The sequence below is a fragment of the Dermochelys coriacea genome, chromosome 24, assembly GCF_009764565.3.
Source record: "Dermochelys coriacea isolate rDerCor1 chromosome 24, rDerCor1.pri.v4, whole genome shotgun sequence".
NCBI lineage: Eukaryota > Metazoa > Chordata > Testudines > Dermochelyidae > Dermochelys > Dermochelys coriacea.
Window position 1 is genome coordinate 11,757,511 of NC_050091.1, and position 20,169 is coordinate 11,777,679.

The 20,169-nt window shown below is 59.4% G+C and overlaps 1 protein-coding gene and 1 pseudogene across 2 annotated transcripts; both read right to left on the minus strand.

Annotated features, from left to right (window-relative positions):
* Window positions 1-2,013: 2,013 nt before the first annotated feature.
* On the minus strand, window positions 2,014-7,617 carry LOC119847624 (annotated as a pseudogene).
* Window positions 7,618-11,065: 3,448 nt separating this feature from the next.
* On the minus strand, window positions 11,066-19,421 carry TOMM40 (translocase of outer mitochondrial membrane 40). 2 transcript variants are annotated; one of them, XM_038382555.2, is made up of 10 exons: window positions 19,275-19,421; window positions 17,209-17,419; window positions 16,863-16,930; window positions 15,884-15,976; window positions 15,524-15,625; window positions 14,061-14,166; window positions 13,721-13,843; window positions 13,449-13,525; window positions 12,926-13,028; window positions 11,066-12,841 (listed from the first exon to the last, which is right to left on the minus strand). In XM_038382555.2, exons 2-10 carry the CDS (start codon window positions 17,408-17,410, stop codon window positions 12,702-12,704), a joined length of 1,014 nt encoding a protein of 337 aa, XP_038238483.1. In that variant the 5' UTR covers window positions 17,411-17,419; window positions 19,275-19,421; the 3' UTR covers window positions 11,066-12,701. The 2 variants fall into 2 exon arrangements, with proteins under 2 accessions (XP_038238483.1, XP_038238484.1); XM_038382556.2 differs by having other exon boundaries at window positions 19,190-19,339.
* Between the last annotated feature and the right edge of the window lie 748 nt (window positions 19,422-20,169).

Below are 20,169 nucleotides of genomic sequence, written 5' to 3' on the forward strand. Positions count from 1 at the left end.
CCACTCCTATGAAAAACCTCACCTATGTCTGAGCTATTGAAGTCCTTAAATCATGGTTTAAAGACTTCAAGGAGCAGAGAAGCCTCCCTCAAGTCAACCATGCCCCATGCTACAGAGGAAGGCGAAAAACCTCCAGGGCCTCTCCAATCTGCCCTGGAGGAAAATTCCTTCCCGACCCCAAATATGGCAATCAGCTAAACCCTGAGCATATGGGCAAGATTCACCAGCCAGATACTACGGAAAATTCTTTCCTGGGTAACTCAGATCCCATCCATCTAATATCCCATCTCAGGGGATTAGTCCTATTTACCCTGAATATTTAAAGATCAATTACTTACCAAAATCCAATTATCCCATCATACCATCTCCTCCATAAACTTATCAAGTAGAAAAGTAGTTTTGAGTTGGAAGCTGGCTGGGGAAACGGAGGGAGCCCCAAGCCTGGGGTCTAAGCTCCCTGCCGCCCAGAAGGACCTGTCTGAGGGGTCCTGGTTGTACCAACAAGCTCTGTTTGGGACTGTGTTCCTGTCATCCAATAAACCTTCCATTTTACTGGCTGGCTGAGAGTCCTGGTGAATCGCAGGAAGAGCGGGGTGCAGGGCCCTGACTCCCCCACACTCCGTGACACACTCTCAGGATGTGAAAGGTGCCATATTCCCTCCCCTGCATCAGCCAATTCCCCCATGCTTCCAACAGCTAGGCGCCAGTGCCCCCTCGAGGGAAAAGGCCCCATGTCCCATTCCCTGACACTCTGAGCCAGCCTGTTCCCTGCCCTTGGGCTGGATCAGAGCTGGTGCCCCCTAGAGGACAAAGGTCTGTGCCCCACTCCACCTATGCCACTGGCAGCAATGATGCCCCCCGCCCCCCCTCCCCAAAAGGTGCCTCAGAAGAGCAGAGTCACTGTTCGCACAGAAATCTCGCCCCCTGCCCAACTAACCTCGGATTTGCAAAGTTGAAGAAAAAAAAATGTCATGACAAAGTAGCCCTACACTTGCCTGTGGCAGCAAAAGGATGCTGTGCACAGCCGTGCAGGAGCAGGACTGCCAACAGCATCTAGTCACCGTGGTGCTTTAAATAAAGGTCCAGACAGCCCTCGGCACCCGCTGCTCCCTGCTGCCAAGTAAATCTTGTGGTGTCTGATTGTGCCCAACAGCCAGCCAGAATCCCTCTCTGTTCAGCCAGCCTCCCTCCTGCATCCCAATTCCCTGCCCCAACCCTGAGCCCCCTCTCAGAGCCTGCACCCCGCACCCCCAACCCTCTTCCCCAGCCCTGAGCCTCCTCCAGCACCAAAGCTCCCTCCCAGAGCTTGCACCCCGCAACCCCTCCTGCAGCCTAACCCCCTGCCGCAGGCTCAGCCCGGCGCCCCTTTCACACGCTGAACCCCTTGACCCCAGCCCAGATCCAGGGCGGGGCAGGGCAAGGGTGTTTGGGTTCTGTGATTAGACCGTTGGCAACCCTAGCCCCAAGTGCAGTGCCAGGGGAGCTGTGCTGCAGAGTGGGATGTATGTGGGAGGGGCTCAGTATGGAGTGCTCCCCCTCACAGGTAGTGCTGGACCGAAAGCCGTGCTGGGGACCCATGCTGCAGAGCAGGGTGTACATGTGGGGGGCTCAGTAGGAGGCACTTCCTTCCCCTTACAGGCAGAGATGGCCCCAATGCAGTTGCAGGGGTCTGTGCAGCAGACCAATGGCGGGGTTTATTGCTGGGGGCTCCCCACACACAGGCAGTGCCAGACCCAGTGGGCCTGCACTGCAGACAGCATGGTGAGGAAAGTTTGTGGGTAACACTGGGCAGAGCTGTTTATCGGGAGGTCACAGCAGGGCAGGGATAGAGCAAGCCCTAGGGGAAAGTTTTAAGGGGATCACGGTGGGGAGAGTTTCAAAGGGGAAAGGCCCCCCCTGCCCAGGAGATGGCCCTATTTCCCCCATCACATGTCCATGATCATCCCCCTGGCTTGGCTAAGAGCCTGTTTTCCCTCACTGACCAGGGCTGCACTACCCCAGCCCCACGGTGCAGCGAGCTGGGTTATAACAGCTGCTCCCCTCCCCCAGGGATGCAGTAGCAGCACACAGGGTGATTAATCAGCAGGTGGTTTATTGAGCCCCCAGGGAGGTTGTTGCAGACACAGGGAGTGACTAGGGGTGATGGGATGGGGAACCTGGGCATGTCAGAGGCCCTTAGAGAAGAGGCTGTTCCCTCTCAAGCACCTTTGACCCCTGAAGGCTCTGTGCATGGATGGGGTCTGTGCTCCCATCCCCCAGTCCCATGGGCTCCATGGATGGATGGGGTCGGTGTCTCACCCCCGCCCGCCCGGCTCTGGGTTCCCCTCTCCCCACCAGTGCAGGCTCCTCACTGGAAGTGCTGCAGGAAGGAAGCCCAGATGGAGCCCAGCCGCCCCTGCAGGTCCTCGGCGTAGGGGTGCAGATTGCAACGGACGTGTTGCACGCCCTGATTCAGGCTCCCCTGCAGCTTCTGCATGTAGGGCTCCAGCCCCTGCTGGAACTCCTGCCCGTGCTGCTGCAGGCACCCACTCAGCTCCTGGGCGAAGGGACCCAGCTGGCTTCACAGGTTCTCCACGCTCTGCTGCAGCGTCTCGCTCAGCTCCTGTGTGCCAGCCGCCATGCTGCGGCGCAGGGTCTCAGCATGCTGCTCTGCCTGCTCCAGCAGCCCCTCGGCATAGGGCGCCAGCCCAGCCTGCAATTCCTCCACGCTCCGCTGCACCTTCTGCTGCAGCTCCTCCGTGTATGGCTGCACCTTCTGGTTCAGCTCCCGTGGTCCGCTGCAATCTTCTGCCCCAGCAGCTCTGTGTCCTTGCTCAGCTTGGCCACCAGCTCCTGCTTCTGCAGCTCTGTGCCATAGCTGTTGGCAGCCACCAGGCTGTGGCTGATGCAGCTGCTGTGGGGACGGGCGAGCAGATGAGAAGGGAATGGGGGACATGGGGCCTCTCCTACTAGGGGGCTCTGGGTCCGATCTGGCCCCAGGCTGGGGGGCCTGGCTGGTTCAGAGGGGTGGGGAATGAGACACGGGGTCTTTCTCCTCTATGGGGCTCTGGGTCCGATCCGGCCCCAGGCAGGGGGGCCTGGCTGGCTCAGAGGAGTTGCCGGGTGGGGTCATGGGATACGGGGCCCTGTCATCCTGGACATGGGCTCAGTTGTGACGCAGAGAGCAGAGCAGCTGCTGCTGAATCCCCAGTGCCCTGGGGGTCTCCTAGCCAGGCTCGATCCCGGTGAGGGCCAGCGGTTTGCTGAGCCCAGAAGCCAAGGTATGGGGGCTGCAGTCAAGGGGCAACTAACCGCCCCCATCCGCTCTGGGTCCATGGGGAGGATGGGAGGCTCCAAGCCCTCAAGGTAGGCCCCCCCCCGCAATCAGTGCAGGTTTCTTACTTGATCTCCTGGCCCAGCTCAGATTTACGGATCAGCTCCATGGTTTTCTCAGTGGAACTGGTGGCTTTGGCCACATACTCCCAGAAGGCTTTGCGGACCTGCTCCAACCTCGGTGTGGGCTCATCACTGAGGAGAGAGGCTGGCTGCCTGTGGGGTGACAGAAATCCCCAGCAAGACCCTGTCACTAGAGGCCACAGACCCCGCCCTGTAGAGACTCAGAGAAGGGACTTGACAGAGCACCTTTCTCTGGAAGGAGGGGCTGGTGTTACAACTCTGGGCTGGGGCTCAGGATTCCTGGGGCCAATGCCAGGCTCTGCAATCGACTCCCTGTGTGGCTCTATGAGAGTCACTTTAGGAAATTTTCAGGTTCTTATTGGAAATAAGGAGCCCCCACTGTGCCGGATACTGCCCAGGTCCCGACCGAGCCTGGAGCTGCCCACTGTGCCGGATACTGCACACACACAGAGTGAGAGGCGGCCCCTGCCCTGAAGAGCTGCCCTAATAGAGAAAGGCAGGATTATTCTCCGTATTTTACAGATGGGAGCTGAGGTCCAGGGGCATCTCCAGGGCTACCCAGGGAGTCTGCAGCAGAGCAGGGAACTGAACCAAGAAGTCCTCAGCCCCAGCCCAGTGTATTTACCACAAGTCCCAGCTCCCCCTTGTAACGCTGCCAATTCTCTACCTGCGTGCATGTGTGTTCTAGGCGTGTCTGTGGGCTCGAGGTCGCTGTGTAGCTAAGTGTATGGTCCCAGGCAGAGGATCCCTCATGGGGCTTCCCCAGTGGGGCAGGCCTGCACCAAGATGCACTCACCTGCCAGGATAGCCAGCATCAGGACAACGGTGAAAAGCTTCATGCTGGGAGCCTCTCTGACACCCTGGTGCGATGGAGGAAAGAGGCTTAGAGCAGAGGGGGAGCAGACTGGAATGGGGGTCCTTACGGCCCTGCCACCAGCACCTCCTGTCATGCTTTAATCCTCGCACTGTCCCTTGTGTCACCAGGTCATGAGCTTTTTCTGCCATCCTAGTCCAGTACTGGGGACAATTGCGAGGAACCCCTGGCGGCAAACCCTGGGCTCTGGCAGGAGGGAGAACAGTCAGTCCCAGGGGGCTGGTGGGCAGTTCATAATTGAACAGAAAGCTGTGCAGCCTTGATTAGAATCATTGGGGGGTTAATTGATCGTAGCTGGGTTTAGACACGGGAGGGGGGGGGTCTTTCAAAAGTGTTGCTTTAAAATCTTTCCAGGGGCCTTCTCCCACCCAACAGCTCCTTGTAAATCTGGGGTTACAAGGACCCCCGAGGGAACCAAACCCCCTGCCTGGGGGTGAAAGCAGCTCTCTCTCTGCTGGGGCTTGCCTTGGTCACCGGGCACTACTGTGTTTTGACATATGGGGGATATGTTAAAATCAAAACCATTTACACCTGTGCAAAGGGCAAAATGCTGCGACCTGGGATGGCAGCATTCTGCCCTGATGCAAACAACAGTGCGTGGTGAACTGGGCACTCAGATGCCAGGATGCCCACAAACACAGCCCCTGTTTAGGCACCAAAATAAGTGTCTGGCTTTTCAGAAGGGCCCATAACATGCCAGGGGCTGAGCCGTTTGGGATCCGCAGCCCCTTGTATTGCCAGTGCTGAAGAACAGGGTGGCTCTGCCCGGACAGCCTGAGCCCCAGCTTGAGGTTGGAGGGACCCACCCCACCACCAGGAGCTGTTCTCCGCACAAACCAACAGCATTTATATCCTGCCTGAGTCCAGCAGCAACTCCATGAGACCTGCACCAAGCAGACAAGCTGTTTAGCCCCTCTCCAAGCTGTGGCTGGCCTTACCTTGCTCTGCCGGCTGACAGGTCTCTGTCTCCTCCAGTAGGCCCTCCTGCCACACTGCTCCTGGTATTTATAAGCCAGGGACAGGCAATAACCACAGAGAATTCCCTCTTATCTCCTCTCAAGGCCTGGCCAGCCACAGTGACACCATCCCTCCTGGCACAGGGCTACAGGGGCAGTGAGTCAGAGTAGAGCGCTAAGGCGTGGGGCATGTTGGGGCATACCTTTGCTAGGTTTGTAATCCAGGGCGACATCCTTGGCGCCATGTCCTGCCCCCAGACTGAGCCTAGCCTGCCTGTGGGAGTACAGCAGCTGCCCCCAGCCAATTCATCCTGGGCCAGATTCTCTGCTGGTGTAAACTGGCCCCGCTCTACTGAGGTCAAATGTCCATCCAGAGAGAATGGGAATGACATATCTTAAAGTACCATCATGCTTAAACCCACTGGTCCTCACTCCCAGCGCAGAGCCAGGCTGAGAACCCAGGAGTCCTGGCTCCCAACCTCCCCGCAGTAACCACTACATTCCATCAGCTGGTTTCAGGGTTGTATGCAGGGGGAAGAATCTATCACACAGTGGGGGCAGACTCTGAGCCTTTCCCATTGGCTTGTCATGCCCTAATATCCCCCCCTCCCCATGCCAGCTCACCACCCCTCCCCTCCCTCACTCCACCCCCACCCCACCGGGGGACCTTATCACAAAGTGTCCTTTGGTTCCCTCCGGGCCCATCCACATCACCCTCCAACGTGGCACTGAAACAGCCTGGCCTGGCCAGAGTCCACCAGGCCCAGCTCAGCCAGCTCACAGGAGGGGCCAGCGCAATGCCAAGGCTACGGCTCTATGGCAGCATCGAGGCACCAAGGAGCAGGGATGGCTGATCCCGTTTCCCCTCTTCCTGGCCTGTGTCACAGTCTGGCCATGCACAGCATGTGGGCTAAGGCCCCACCCATTTCACTCGATCGCAGACAGGTTGGAGTCCCCCAAATTCAGTGCCCTGGTATAAGTCTCCTCCTTCCCCCCCCCCATCAGCCCTGGCCACCCCTCTCCTGCTGCAGCACTGGCACTGGCTTATCACAAACTGTCTGACCCAGTGCTGAGTCTCACTCAGGGCCCAGCCGTCCTCAATAAGGGCTCAGCACATTCCACGCCCACCTGGAGCAGGGCTACAGGGCTTTACCCGCCAGTAACCTCCCCTCAGGTCATGGGGAGTCACAGCTGGGCTATGTTCTCTCAGTTCAGTGGGTCAAAGTGCTGGCAGCAGGGAGGAGCAATGCCGACCTGTGATGCGACTGGCTCTGGGGGAGCTGAGCCGAGCCAGCAGTACAAGGAGAGAAACAGACATGGGGAGGGGGCGGGCTGCACAGCTGTCCTGTGCCCCTCTCACTTCCCTTTCCCGGCTCTGCCAAGAGGAGCGAGGCTGGCTGGTTACACAACCGGCGACAGGATGTGGTTACTGGCCAATGCGTGGGGTGACTGCTCTCCTGTCAGCATGTTTCTGCGCCCCTCGCAGAGGTACTCCCACTTGCTGCCTCCTTGGCATTCCTGTCTGTGCCAGACAGCCCAGCTGCAATTTGTACCAAAGCAGCTCAGCTTGGCATGGTACCAGGGCCAGCGGTGCTAAGGCCAGTTGTGCTTTGCCTGCTGCTGTGAGGGGCTTGGGCTGAGGCCAGGACCCTTGGCTGTAATTGAAGCAAACAGGGTTCAAAAAAGAACTAGATAAACTCATGGAGAACAGGTCCATCAATGGCTATTAGCGAGGATGGGCAGGGGTGCTGTCCCCAGCCTCTGTTTGCCAGGAGCTGGAAATGGGTGGTGGAATGATCACTTGGCGATTCCCGGTTCTGTTCATTCCCTCTGGGGCACGTGGTATTGGCCACTGTTGGCAGACAGGACACTGGGCTAGATGGACCTTTGCTCTGACCCGGTCTGGCTGCTCTTAGGACTGATGAACCAGAGCGGGGGGGGGGATGGGGGGAGAAAATGGAAAAGTGTCTTCTCATAGTTTCACTGTGGAACTCATTGCCAGAGGATGTGATGGAGGCCAAAAGTTTGGCATGCTCCCCAGATGGATGGACTGGCCAGAGTTAGGCTAGTGCCTTCATTTAGGCAGGAATATAAATCTGCCTGATTCCAGGGTCAAGCCGATTTCTAGCAGGGTCAGGATGACACCTGCACTGGGGGCTGAGTATCCCACATAGTGCTTGCAGGGCTCTCACCCTTCTCTGGTACTGGTGGCTCTTGTGGCCACACTAGCTGGGTCCTGGCTTCACTTCTCCAATACTTGGAGTCTTTAAAATGGTGAGGGGGTGCCAGTCACTGAGCTGGCTGCAAGAGCAGCTGCAGGGTAAGAAGAAAAGGAGTATTTGTGGCACCTTAGAGACTAACAAATTTATTTGAGCGTAAGCTTTCGTGAGCTACAGCTCACTTCATCGGATGCATGCAATGGAAAATACAGTGGGGAGATTCATATACATAGAGAACATGAAACAATGGGTGTTACCATACACGCTGTAACAAGAGTGATCAGGTAAGGTAAGCTATTACCAACAGGAGAGTTGGGTGTGTGTGTGGGGGGGGGGGGAACCTTTTGTAGTGATAATAAAGATGGGCCATTTCCAGCAGTTGACAAGAACATGTGAGGAATAGGATAGGGAGGAATAAACTTGGGGAAATAGTTTTACTTTGTGTAATGACACATCCACTCCCAGTCCTTGCTGGCACATGATGGCATATATCTCATTGGTAGATGTGCAGGTGAATGAGCCTCTGATAGTGTGGCTGATGTGATTAGGCCCTACCATCATAGGGCCTAATCACATCAGCCACACAATCAGAGGGTCGTTCACCTGCACATCTACCAATGTGATATATGCCACATGTGCCAGCAATGCCCCTCTGCCATGTACATTGGTCAGGCTGGACAGTCTCTATGTAAATGAATAAATGGACACAAATCAGACGCCAAGAATTATAACGTTCAAAAACCAGTCGGAGAACACTTCAGTCTCTCCGGTCACACAATTACAGACCTGAGAGTGGCTATCCTTCGACTCCAACGAGAGACTGCTGAATTGGAATTAATTTGCAAACTGGATACAATTAGCTTAGGCTTGAATAAAGACAGGGAATGGATGCGTCATTACACAAAGTAAAACTAGTTCCCCATGTTTATTCCGCCCTACCCCGTTCCTCACACGTTCTTGTCAACTGCTGGAAATAGCCCACCTTGATTATCTCTACAAAAGGTTCCCCCCCACACACACACACCCCCAACTCTCCTGTTGGTAATAGCTTACCTTACCTGATCACTCTTGTTACAGCGTGTATGGTAACACCCATTGTTTCATGTTCTCTATGTATATGAATCTCCCCTCTGTTTTTTCCACCAAATGCATCCGATGAAGTGAGCTGTAGCTCACGAAAGCTTATGCTCAAATAAATTTGTTAGTCTCTAAGGTGCCACAAATACTACTTTTCTTTTTGCAGATACAGACTAACATGGCTGCTACTCTGAAACCTGCAGGGTGGGAGTTCTGCAGCCTGGGTTAGACAGTCCTTTCTGGCCACGACAGCTGGGAATCCCCAAATTTTGCCATGCAAAAGGCCGGATTTTAGGTGGGCAACACCCAACGTGCTGAGAGAGCCCTTTGAAAAGTCTGGCCAGGCCTCAGGCCCTGTGGGACAGCCCAGTAAAAAGTCATAATGCCCATTCAATCTAGTCCTGCTGCAGAAGTCCTGCCTCGTGCGACTTGTCGTCACTGCAGGGCCCAGCAGGGTTGTGTAGCTCCCGGGCTGCTCTGTACCCCGAGCCTGACTGCTCCCTGACAGCAGGGGTCCTTCCAAAACTGGTGAGTGGTCAGACACTGGCACTTGCTGGAGAGTGTGTGGAGGGGCTCTTGGGGTGACCACCAATCAGGCCTGACATTGGTCAGGGCCATCCGCTCACACACCATGCCTCCGCTTCCATGCCCCTCTGCACTCAGTTCTGGGGTGGGGACAGGCCACAGCCTCACCTTGTGACAGGAAGGGGAACTGGAAGCCAGTGTGGGGAGATGCAATTGGAGCACCAGGGCAGGTCTTGGGAATGATTGTACACCAAAGCTCTGGTCCTTGTGCTGCCACTTACCTGGCTGCCGAGACCTACTGGCAGGATGTGCCAGGACTTGGGAGAGGGGGCCTGGAAGTTCAAGGCAGCAGCACTGCCTTCCTCACCATTCTGATGGCAAAACATCTCTACACGGTTCCAGGAGCACCACTCCTTGTACAATTCTGGAGGGAGAAGGGGGTGAATCTCTGCTGCATGCAGTGACCTGTCCCTAATCTCTGTGCTAAGGTGGTACCATTCCTGTGGCAGGAGGACTGCAGCACTCCTATCATTCGCTCCAACAGCTGGGCGGGGGAGTCTAAACACCTCATGCCAGGAAAAGGGGTTTTGATTAAATAAATTTTAAAAAATTCCTTGTAATAAAATCCTGCTCCTGAGCCCACTGTGCAGGGACCCCAGGCTGCAGGGGCCCTGGTGTCCATGTGGTTCAATCCCCCATCACCAGACTCCCCCTTATCCTCTGCACCCCTCCATCCCTAGCACTATCTGATTGCCTGCACCACCCATCCAACCCATCAGGCTCCTTCCCTTCCCTTCTCAGGGACAATGTCTGGTCAATGCAGAACTGTGCTAGGAGATGGTGAGAAAGCCCCATGCTATGGAGCAGCCTGTCCTCGGGTACAGACATGGCTGATAGAAACCCAGGGCTCAATCCCAAATGGCAGCACGTGACCCTTGCTGGAGGGTGGCTCTTACCTGCCCCAACGGAGCCAAGGATCAGCGCTTTTTGCTCACTAGCAACAGGTGAATAGCTCGCCCTGCCAATAACACCTCTCAGCCCCACCACTGGGGTGCACGGTCCCATCACACGAACCCTCTGCTCGCCACATTCCTGTGCACCAGCCCTATTGCCACACAGCCAGGCACATTGACCCGCCAGCATGAGAACCCCTGCATAACCCAGGCAGGGTACTTCCCGCCCAGCAACGTCAGCACCTGGCCAACCCCACCTGGCTCACACTGACACACTCCTCCCATCTGGATTCAGGAGAACCCCCCCCAACCCGGGTGAGTCCGTGCAAGGGTGAATTCCTCTCACCGTGAGAGGTTTGCACCTTGCTCTAGCCTTTCTCCCCCAGCTCCAGGCCCTCGCCCTGCCAGCAAGCCTACACAGCCCTCTGCTGGCCAAACCTCTGGCCTCACCTCGATTCTTCTAGCCCAGCCTTCTCCTGCAGAACTCCACAGCCCCTAGCTGGGGGCCGCTGGCCTACCTCTTAGCTTGTTCGGGCGGCTCTTCGCCAACCCCTCACTGCTTCAGTCCCACCCTATGGGCAGCGTGAGCGCCAGAATTGGACATGGTGGCCAGTATCAGTCCCATTGACACGCTGCCCCATGCCTGTGTTCACGATTAGCCAGGGTATGTGCACTCCAAGACAGGTTTCCACAAGGATCCCTGCCGTGGGGCACTGGGGCCAGAAATGCCAGCCTTCAGGCCTCCAAAAAGGACACTGGAGCTGGTCCCCACCCCTTGAGCTTCCTCTCCTACCACCACCCCCTCAGATCTCAATCTCCCCTCCTCCCCCTTCACACTCCCTGACTAGGTTCCCCCCAACCCAGGCTCTCTTTATCATCCCCTGCCCGACCCCCACTTCCCCCTCCGCTCTACTCATTGACAGATCCACTCCCTGCTCCTCCTCAGATCCTTTTCTCAAGGGGTTTTGGGGGCTCATACTCAGCAACCCCACCTCCACCGCCCATGGGAGGGAGAGGTCTCCAGCAGTGCTTCACCGCCCCCTTCGTGAGACAGAAGCAGTTGAGGACGGTGCCCAGTGCTGGGGGGTTTATTCAGACAGGACATTTCCAACATCATGGGGGGGGGGAAGGTGTTTTGAGGGTCTCTGTAAAAGATCCTTCAGTTCCCATAACTTATAAACATGATTTACACACAGAGTCTCTAACGGCGGGGCGGAGGAACCCCGAATCCACCACTCTTCCTGGAGCTGCTGGGGGGACCCCCCAATCTGCTGCTCTTCCAGGTGCTGCTGGGACCCCCCCAAACCGTTGCTCCTCCTAGTGCTGCTTGGGATCCCCCAATCCGCTGCTCCTCCTAGTGCTGCTCTGGGGCTGACAGGACCTCTCCCTCAAAGCGCTGGTCTTCCTCACAGTGCTGCTGGGTGGGGATGGGATGCAGGCAGGGCCCCCCAAACTGCTACTCCTCCTACTGGGGCGGGGCTGTGTGTGTGCACAGACAGACCCCCAATCCGTGGTGGGTGCAGAGAGCACTCAATAGGTCCTTGTGGTTCTTTGGATCAGTGTAGGCTGGGAGGGGAAGGGCCGGAGAGGCCTGAACAGGGGAGGTAGGGTGCAGCAGCTAGAGAAGTTGTGGCCCCATCACCCCAGGGGTAGAGTCTGACCCACAGCTCTCTGGGGTGTGAGGTAAGAGGCTGCAAAGCCACTGGTACCCCAGTGATCCAATGGCACAAAGGGAGGGGGTGTAATTGGTGCAGAGAGAGAGAGAAAGAGAGAGAGAGAATCTCCCCACAGCTGCACAGAGATGTGGGGGGTTTGGTGAGGGATCCAGCCCCTCCTGGCAGATAGCTGCAGGGTCAGTGCACCCCCACCAGCTGGGACAATCCATTTCTGAGGGGATCCACCAAGCCCCGATCCCCCCTCAGTGCATCAGGCCAAGTGACCCCACCCCCAGGACGGAGCCAATCCCTCTCCCATTGCTCCAGAAGGAGAGTTCCTGATGTCACAGCGCTCCCTGGTGAGGAAGGATGTCAGCACAGGGTATCAGGCTGAAGAGGACATTTTACACCCTTGGTGGGGGGTTATCCTATCGCTGGGTTCCAACTCATTCTCCCTACCTGGTGCCCCAGGACAGCCCCCAGCCCCAAATCCAAGCCATGGGAATACAGGGGACACTAGGTCCCCTCCCCGAAGCAGGGAGGATCACGCCTCCCCTCCCCCCAGGGGCTGCTAGGATATGGTGGCCAGGGGAGGCAGGGAGCAGGCCAGGCACCTCCTGAGGGCCCAGCAGCCACTGACCCTGCACCAGTCAGCTCTCCATTTTATAGCAGCCCCTGGGGACAGAGCGTCGAACCTTGTGTTTGGGGCTGAGCAGACCCCAGTGACCCATCCCGAGGGGCAGACGAGGTGACTGGAACCCAAACGTGACAGCGCTAGAGCCGCCATGCTAAGGGGCTCTCCCTGGGGATCAGACCCCTGGGCTCTGTCAGGACCTACCCCATGGCACCTGCAGTGGCCCTCTGGGGAGGTGCCTGCTTGGGGCAGTAAAGGGGCTGGAGCCCCGTACTCCAGGGCTTAACTGGGCAGCACCAGCATGGATGGGTGGGGCAAAGGGTCCCAGGGCAGCTCAAACCGCATGGCAGACTTGGCTGGGGGACACTGTAATTGGAGTGGGGGAGGGCTGATGGAAGAGGAGGAAAGGCCTCTAGCCAATGGTGAGGCCGAAGCCGCACTGGAACTTGTTCTTGCGGTGGTTCAGGAAGGCCCCCATGGTCAGCGTCAGGGGCAGCGGCAGCAGCTTCTTCTCCAACACCGCGCCCACGATCCAATTACTGTCCACAGAGCCTGCAGCAGATAGCAGGGTTAGTGGCATTGGGAGGGGCTGGGGCGCGGGGCACACAGGGGAAGGGCGGCTTGGGGCTACCGTACCTTTGAAGAGCAGGTTGGCCTTGGGCAGGTCAAGCTGATAGCCAAAGGAGACGCTAGTGTCCTGCATGCGCGTGCTGGCCTCGAACTCCACGCCCACCTGCAGCTGAGGGGAGCGGGGTTAGTCTGGTGAGCAGAGCTGCCAATCACCTGGTAGGATCCCAGCTCCCCAGCTTCCACCCCTGCCAATATGATCCCACCCTCCCAAACACTATCCCCGACCACCCACTCACAACATAATCCCAGGCCTCACCACCCAAACCCAGCCCCCAGCCTTCCCCAATGGGATGGCAGCCTCCAGGTTTGCAGGCAATTGGGAGCATCATAACAGTTCCTGGGGCACGACACCCCCCCCACTCCCTCGCCTCTCCAGGCTCTCAGCTGTGCACCCCAGCACATCTCCTATACATAGCTCGCCACTCACGTCACCTGCCCCTACCCCTTGCTCCCAGTCTGGAGCCAAAGCCCTTGCCCTCCTGTCAGTGGGGGAGCCTGAAGGGAACGTGGGCCTCTGAGTGCCACATACCTGGTCATTGGCTTTATGGTAGTAGGTTGCATGGGCCCCGGCTTGCCCCACCGTCAAGGTCCCAATCCAGTTAGGTGCTGTCAGGAGAAGGGAAGAGTGGGTGAGTGTCCGAGTAGGGCCCCCACCAAAGCCCTAAGCTAGGGAAGAGAACCCAGGAGTCAACTCCCAGCCCCCCTACTCTAACCCATTAAACCCCACTCCCCTGCTGCAGCTAGGCATATAACCCAGAAGACCTGGCTGCTGTCTGTGTCCTGCCCCAGTTCCCTGAGTACCTGTATATTTCCCAGCCAGCGACATGACCGTGCCCTCCTCTCCTGGCCGGCGGTGATAGACCAGCTCGCCGCCCAGCGCCAGGCAGGGTGTGATGCTCTGCAGGTAATGGGCTACCAGGATCCCTGCGAAGAGAGACTGGTCAGCTGGGGCTGGGTCCAGGGGGTTATGAGGGGCAGGGTTCAGACTAGTGGTGATGGTAGGCAGGGGCCAGGTTGGGGAAGTGGAGGTGGCAGGGGCTGGGAATGGAGAAGGGGAGACAGGGGTCAAGCTGGTGGGGGACTTCAGAGACAGGGTGGAATTTCAGGGCAGGAGCTTCAGAGGTGGGAACGGGGCTTTCACCTGAGCCCACCAGGATGTCGGGGTTTCCCAGCGTCACAGCTGCCGTGAAATCCTCCCCCCGATACTCTCCATCCACCTGCCAGTTCACGAACTTGGACTGCTGCGTCTGGAATGAGAGTGTGGGGACATGGCAAGACTGGGGCGACCCCCAGGAGGCACACATTCCCCAGAGGCAGATTTACCATGAAACAAACAGTGCAGTAGCATGGGGCCCCCAAAATGCAGGACAAATCTCATCTGACAACCTGCCCCTGAGGCCTGGCTTACGGCGCAGCAGGACTCAGGCAGGTAGGCTGCCTGCATTTCTGTGGCCAGTGGCCCCATGCTGCCCCCAGAAACAGCTGGCACATCTCTGAGTGTCCCTGGCAGGGGGGAGGCGGCTCTGTGCCCTGCCCCCACCCCAGGCAGCGCACAGAGACCCACTGCCCTCCTCCCCAGCAAGGGGCACAGAGACGTGCCAGCAGCAGCACAGCCGGGCTAAGGCAGCCCCCTTCCCACGCTGTCTCCCTCCCTCCACACCGCGCTGCTCCTGGAAGCAGCCGGCATGTCTCTGTGGTGTGTGTGTGCATCTCTGCGCATTGCCCCTGCCCCGAGCGCTGACTCCGCAGCTCCCATTGGCTAGGAACTATGGCTAATGGGAGCTGTGTGCGCGGTGCCTGCGGGCAGTGGTGCACAGAGACTCCCTGGCCCCCCTGCCTAGGAGCCACTGCTAGAGGGGTGTGCTGGTCGGTTTGGGAGCCGTGCCGCACCCTTTACCCCTCCCGCATCCCAACCCCCTGCCCAGAGCCTGCACCCAGCACCCAAACTCCCTCCCAGAGCCCAATCCCCATGACTCCTCCTGCACCCCAACCCCAACCAAGATATCTCACTATTTTAATTTACTTCGTATTAGTTATAATATAGGAAAAGGATGAAGAAAAAAAGAATGAAAAATGGTGGGGGAGGGGGAGAGAGATAAGAGAGAATGTTCTTTTTCTTGGCTGGGTCCCAAGGTGGGGCCCCTGAAAATGAAGCTGTGCACAAGGCCCCACTAACTCTAAATCCGCCACTGACATCCCCGCTACCTTTTACCAGGTAATACCACTACCTTAAACTGTGAGGGAGCAGCCACACTGCACTCACTCCCCTCCCCAGCCGGGACTCTGACCGGGGTATACACAGAAGCTCTGATCCCACCCCGCAAAGGGACGGGTTGAGAGAAGGACTTGCGGGGGATATACACAGATGCTGACACCCCCACTACCCCGCCCCCTGCAAAGGGGAGGGCTGAGAGAAAGACCTGCAGGGGAAGGGGGTGGGAGAAAAGAATACATTGATGCTCTGACACACAAACCCACACGCACCCCACGAAGGGGCAGGCTGAGATAAGGACCCACAGGGTGGGGGAATACACAGATGCTCTGACTCTGACACACACACACGAAGGGGAAGGCTGAGAGAAGAACCCGCGGTGCACAACGTACCTGGAAGGCTACCTTAGAGCGCAGCCGGGTCGAGAGCTGGTGGATGATCTGAGCATTGAGGCTGCCGCTGTTGTCCATGTCGCCCACCAGCACCGGGAAGGCCTGAAAGGGGCATGAGGGGTGAAATCCAGCCGAGTAACATCCCCTCCCCCACATCAGGGCAATAGCATCCCTCTGCCTCACCCCCACCCAGAGAAGCCTGCCGCACCGCAAACTTCCCCACTTTCTGAATTGACACCTCCAACCCCAATGTCCAGATTAACAACTCTCCCCGCAAACACACACTGCCCCCCTCCCACCATCAGAGGTGACTCCTCAGCGCTGGCTTCTGGCCGGCTAAATCCACCCCCCCGCACTCACCTCTGTGGGGCTGAGCTGCTTGGTGCCCACATAGGTGACCCCAAAGTGGTAATTGGAGTCGCCAACAGTGCTGAGGGCAACGCTGTGATTCACCTGTGGAGAGCAGGCAGAGTAAGCAGGGCCCACCAAATCCTGAGTCTTGGCAGGGGTTGCACTAGACTAGTGGTTCTCAACCAGGGGTCTGTGGCCCACTGGGGCGCCGCGAGCAGGTTTCAGGGTGTCCGCCAAGCAGGGCCGGCATTAGACTTGTTGGAGCCCAGGGCTGAAGCCAAAGCCTGAGCAACTTAGCTGTACGGGGCCCCCTGTAGCATCGGACCCAGGACACCTGCCCTGCTTGCTACCCTCAACACTGGCCCTGACTTTTATATGCAGAAAAACAGTTGCGGCACAGATGGGCCAAGGAATTTTTATAGCCTGTTGGGGGGGGGGGGCCTCAGAAAGAGAAAGTTGAGAACCCCTACACTAGATGACCCTTGCGGTCCCTTCTAGCCACATGGTTCTATGCCCGCAGCCAGAGGGGAAGGGCAGCCCAGGGGCACTGGCATGGGAAACCTGGGTTCAGGTCCCTAAAGTGACTGGATCTCTCTGGGCCTTGGCTCCCATCTCACATGTGGACAGTCACCTTACCTGCATCCCAGGAAGCATGGGGATGAATGCATTAGACTGCAAAGAGTCAGATACAGGGGTGATGGGTGTCAGATAAGTATTTCAGACAGAAAGCACCAACCCACAGCCTCACCCAGCCCCAGATGCGACACATGGGATCAGGAGGTTCAGGGTCACGTGCCCCCACCACATTTACTGCTTGGCTTGTAGAGAATGCTCAGTAACACTGCTGAAGCCAGCTGCCCTCAATCTGTGCACACATACCCCCACCCCTCAGCAGGCATGTCTCTGCCCAGCCCCCACATTCCCCCTGGGCTACAGCCTCACCCCACTCCACCCCGAACCCTGCCACACCAGAGGGCATAGCCCTTACCTGGAAATGGTTGCTAAGACCTTTATTCACTGTTAGTTTCACACCCTCCATCTGGACAGGGAACAATTCTGGGGAAGAGACAGCAACAGTCAGCACTGAGCCCATCCAGCCCAGCATGCCTTCACCCCATGGGCTCCTCCAGCCGGTTGGTAACTCCATTCCGCCAATCAGACCCCTGGGCTGTCCAGCCTGGTACCCCGCTCCCCCAGGGACCTGTCCACCTGGCTGTGTACTGAGGTTCCCCCATGCTGTGCTCCCAACCTCTGCACTTGGGGTGACATTCCTTGAAGGTGCCAGGACTGAGGTGGGGGGGGGTGTGTATGGACAGTGGGTTCTAGGTTTTCACCTTTGCACTTGCGGTGACATTCCTCAAAGGTGCCAGGGTTGGGCAGCCGATCCCCCTTCTCCTCCAGCCGCTCCTGCGCAGTGGGGCCGAGCCCGCTGACGGGGGGCATGGTGAAGCCAGGTGGCACTGACACCAGCCCAGAGCCAGGACTGGGCACGGCGGGGGAGGGCGTGGGGGAGCTGGCAGCCAGGACATTACCCATGGTGGGGGGCTGTGGAGAGCAGAACAGATAGCAGTGTTGAGAAGGGGTGGGCGGCTCCAGATACCTCCCAATATACCTCCCATGCCCTGAATATCCCACAATCCATACCACCCCATCTATCCAGGATATGCACCCCACACTGATACCTCCCACAGGCTGCCATGATACTGGTCTCCAACAGACCCCAAATATCCTCAGGTCCATCTGTCCCCCAGTGACCCCCACCCTCCAATACTCCCTCCTGAAACTGACAACCTCAATAATCCCCCCCCAACAGGATCCACCTGCCTGCAATACCGCCAAGCTCCAAGTACATCTGCTACAATACCCCTCTTGACACTGGCTCCCCACAGCTCACTTAATGCACCCTACCCCAGTGGGGTCCGACTATTACAACACCCCAATTCCCCCGATGGGTGTATCTACCCCACTAACAACGCAACCGTTCTGATACCCCCTCGTGTGCTCCAAGAGCCACCTGCCCCCCCCCGATACCTGATATTGCTAGGATCCACCTGCCTCAACAGTGACCCCACCTGCCCAGCACCCCTCAATCCCACCCGTCCCCATGCCCCAATACTGCCCCCCCAGGGTTCACCTGCCCCGATGAGCCTCGGGATGCCCCCCCACACACACCCCGACCCCCCCCACACCCATCGACCCCTCACACCCCAATGCCCTCCCCACACCACAACCCCCCGCCCCGATCCTCCCCCCCCACACACACCCCGACCCCCCCGCCCCGATCCTCCCCCCCACACACACACCCCCGACCCCCCCGCCCCGATCCTCCCCCCCACACACACACCCCCGACCCCCCCGCCCCGATCCTCCCCCCCCACACACACACCCCCGACCCCCCCGCCCCGATCCTCCCCCCCCACACACACACCCCCGACCCCCCCGCCCCGATCCTCCCCCCACACACACACACCCCCGACCCCCCCCGCCCCGATCCTCCCCCCACACACACACACCCCCGACCCCCCCGCCCCGATCCTCCCCCCCACACACACCCCCGACCCCCCCGCCCCGATCCTCCCCCCCACACACACACCCCCGACCCCCCCGCCCCGATCCTCCCCCCCCACACACACCCCCGACCCTCCCGCCCCGATCCTCCCCACACACACACACCCCCGACCCCCCCGCCCCGATCCTCCCCACACACACACACACACCCCCGACCCGATCCTCCCCCCCCACACACACCCCGACCCCCCCGCCCCGATCCTCCCCCCCCACACACACTGACCCCCCCCGCCCCGATCCTCCCCCCCACACACACCCCGACCCCCCCGCCCCGATCCTCCCCCCCCACACACACCCCGACCCCCCCGCCCCGATCCTCCCCCCCCCACACACACCCCGACCCCCCCGACCCGATCCTCCCCCCCCACACACACCCCCGACCCCCCCGACCCGATCCTCCCCCCCACACACACCCCGACCCCCCCGCCCCGATCCTCCCCCCCCACACACACCCCGACCCCCCCGACCCGATCCTCCCCCCCCACACACACCCCGACCCCCCCGCCCCGATCCTCCCCCCCACACACACCCCCGACCCCCCGCCCCGATCCTCCCCCCACACACACACCCCCGACCCCCCCGCCCCTCCTCCCCCCCACACACACCCCCGACCCCCCCGCCCCGATTCTCCCCCCCCACACACACACCCCCGACCCCCCCGCCCCGATCCTCCCCCCCCACACACACACCCCCGACCCCCCCGCCCCGATCCTCCCCCCCACACACACCCCGACCCCCCTCCGGTACCTTCCCGGGGGCCACCTATCCCGCCACCGCCCCTCCAGCGCCCGCCTGCCCGATACCCGCCAGTCCCGCCTGGTCCCAGACTCACGAGGCGGCGGCGGCAGCACCAGCAGCCGGAGCCGGGAGACACCCGAACCCGCCCGCACCGCTGCCTCAGCCGCAGCCCCGCCCCCTCTACGCCACCATTGGCCAGCGCCGAACTCGACTCCGCCCCTCCCGCCTCTATCGCGTATATCCATTGGCTAAGGGTAGAGAAAGCCTCACCTACTTCCGGGATTCCCTGACCTCATGGGCTGTTGCCCCTCCATGTCCCGCCTGTTCCGGCGTATGGCGGATCGTCATTGGGTAGAGAATCCACGGACCCCCCCCGCCCCTATGAGCCATCGCTATTGGACAGACTTGCGTATGACCCGCCCCTCCCCGCGATACCACATCTCTATTGGCCAGTGTCTCCGAGCCTCGCCCCTTTCCCATGCCGCCTTCCCGTTGGCCGGAGTCCAGAGGAGGCGAGGCCAGGCCCAGGAGCTGCTCCTGATTGGCCGTCCTCCCAGAGGCGGGGCCCGAGAGCAGCAAGTTCGGTTGCACGGTGCGGCCGCAAGGTCAGAGCTCTGGCATGGTCCCGGCATGCACCGCGGCAGCCATAGAGTCAGATACCAACCCCGCCCCTTCCCCCCCCCCCCCCCGAGGTATGCGGGGCGGGAGTAAACCTGGAGTCCAGCCCCCCCCCCCCCCGGCAGGGCCCGCCCCGTGACAGGCCGCGGGGCCCCCAGAGGGGCGCTGGAGCCGAGCCGCAGCCGCAGCCCCCGGGCAGCGCCTCCCGTGGCCGTTCCCGTCCGCAGAGGGAGAAATGCCGCCGGCTCCGCTTTAGAAACATTTATTTTAAGAAACAGCAAATGCAAAAACCAAAGCCCGGCCCAGAGCCGGTCGCGGGGCCCAAGGCAGCAGCTAAAGCCCCGGCGCCCGCCGCGTCCGCTCAGGATGTC

Coding starts and splice junctions, on each gene's coding strand:
- TOMM40 (XM_038382555.2), bottom strand. CDS start 17,410: ATGGGTAATGTCCTGGCTGCCAGCTCCCCCACGCCCTCCCCCGCCGTG. Junction 15,626..15,883: donor AGCAGCTCAGCCCCACAGAG/GTGAGTGCGGGG, acceptor TGCCCCTTTCAG/GCCTTCCCGGTGCTGGTGGG. Junction 13,844..14,060: donor CGACATCCTGGTGGGCTCAG/GTGAAAGCCCCG, acceptor CTCTCTTCGCAG/GGATCCTGGTAGCCCATTAC.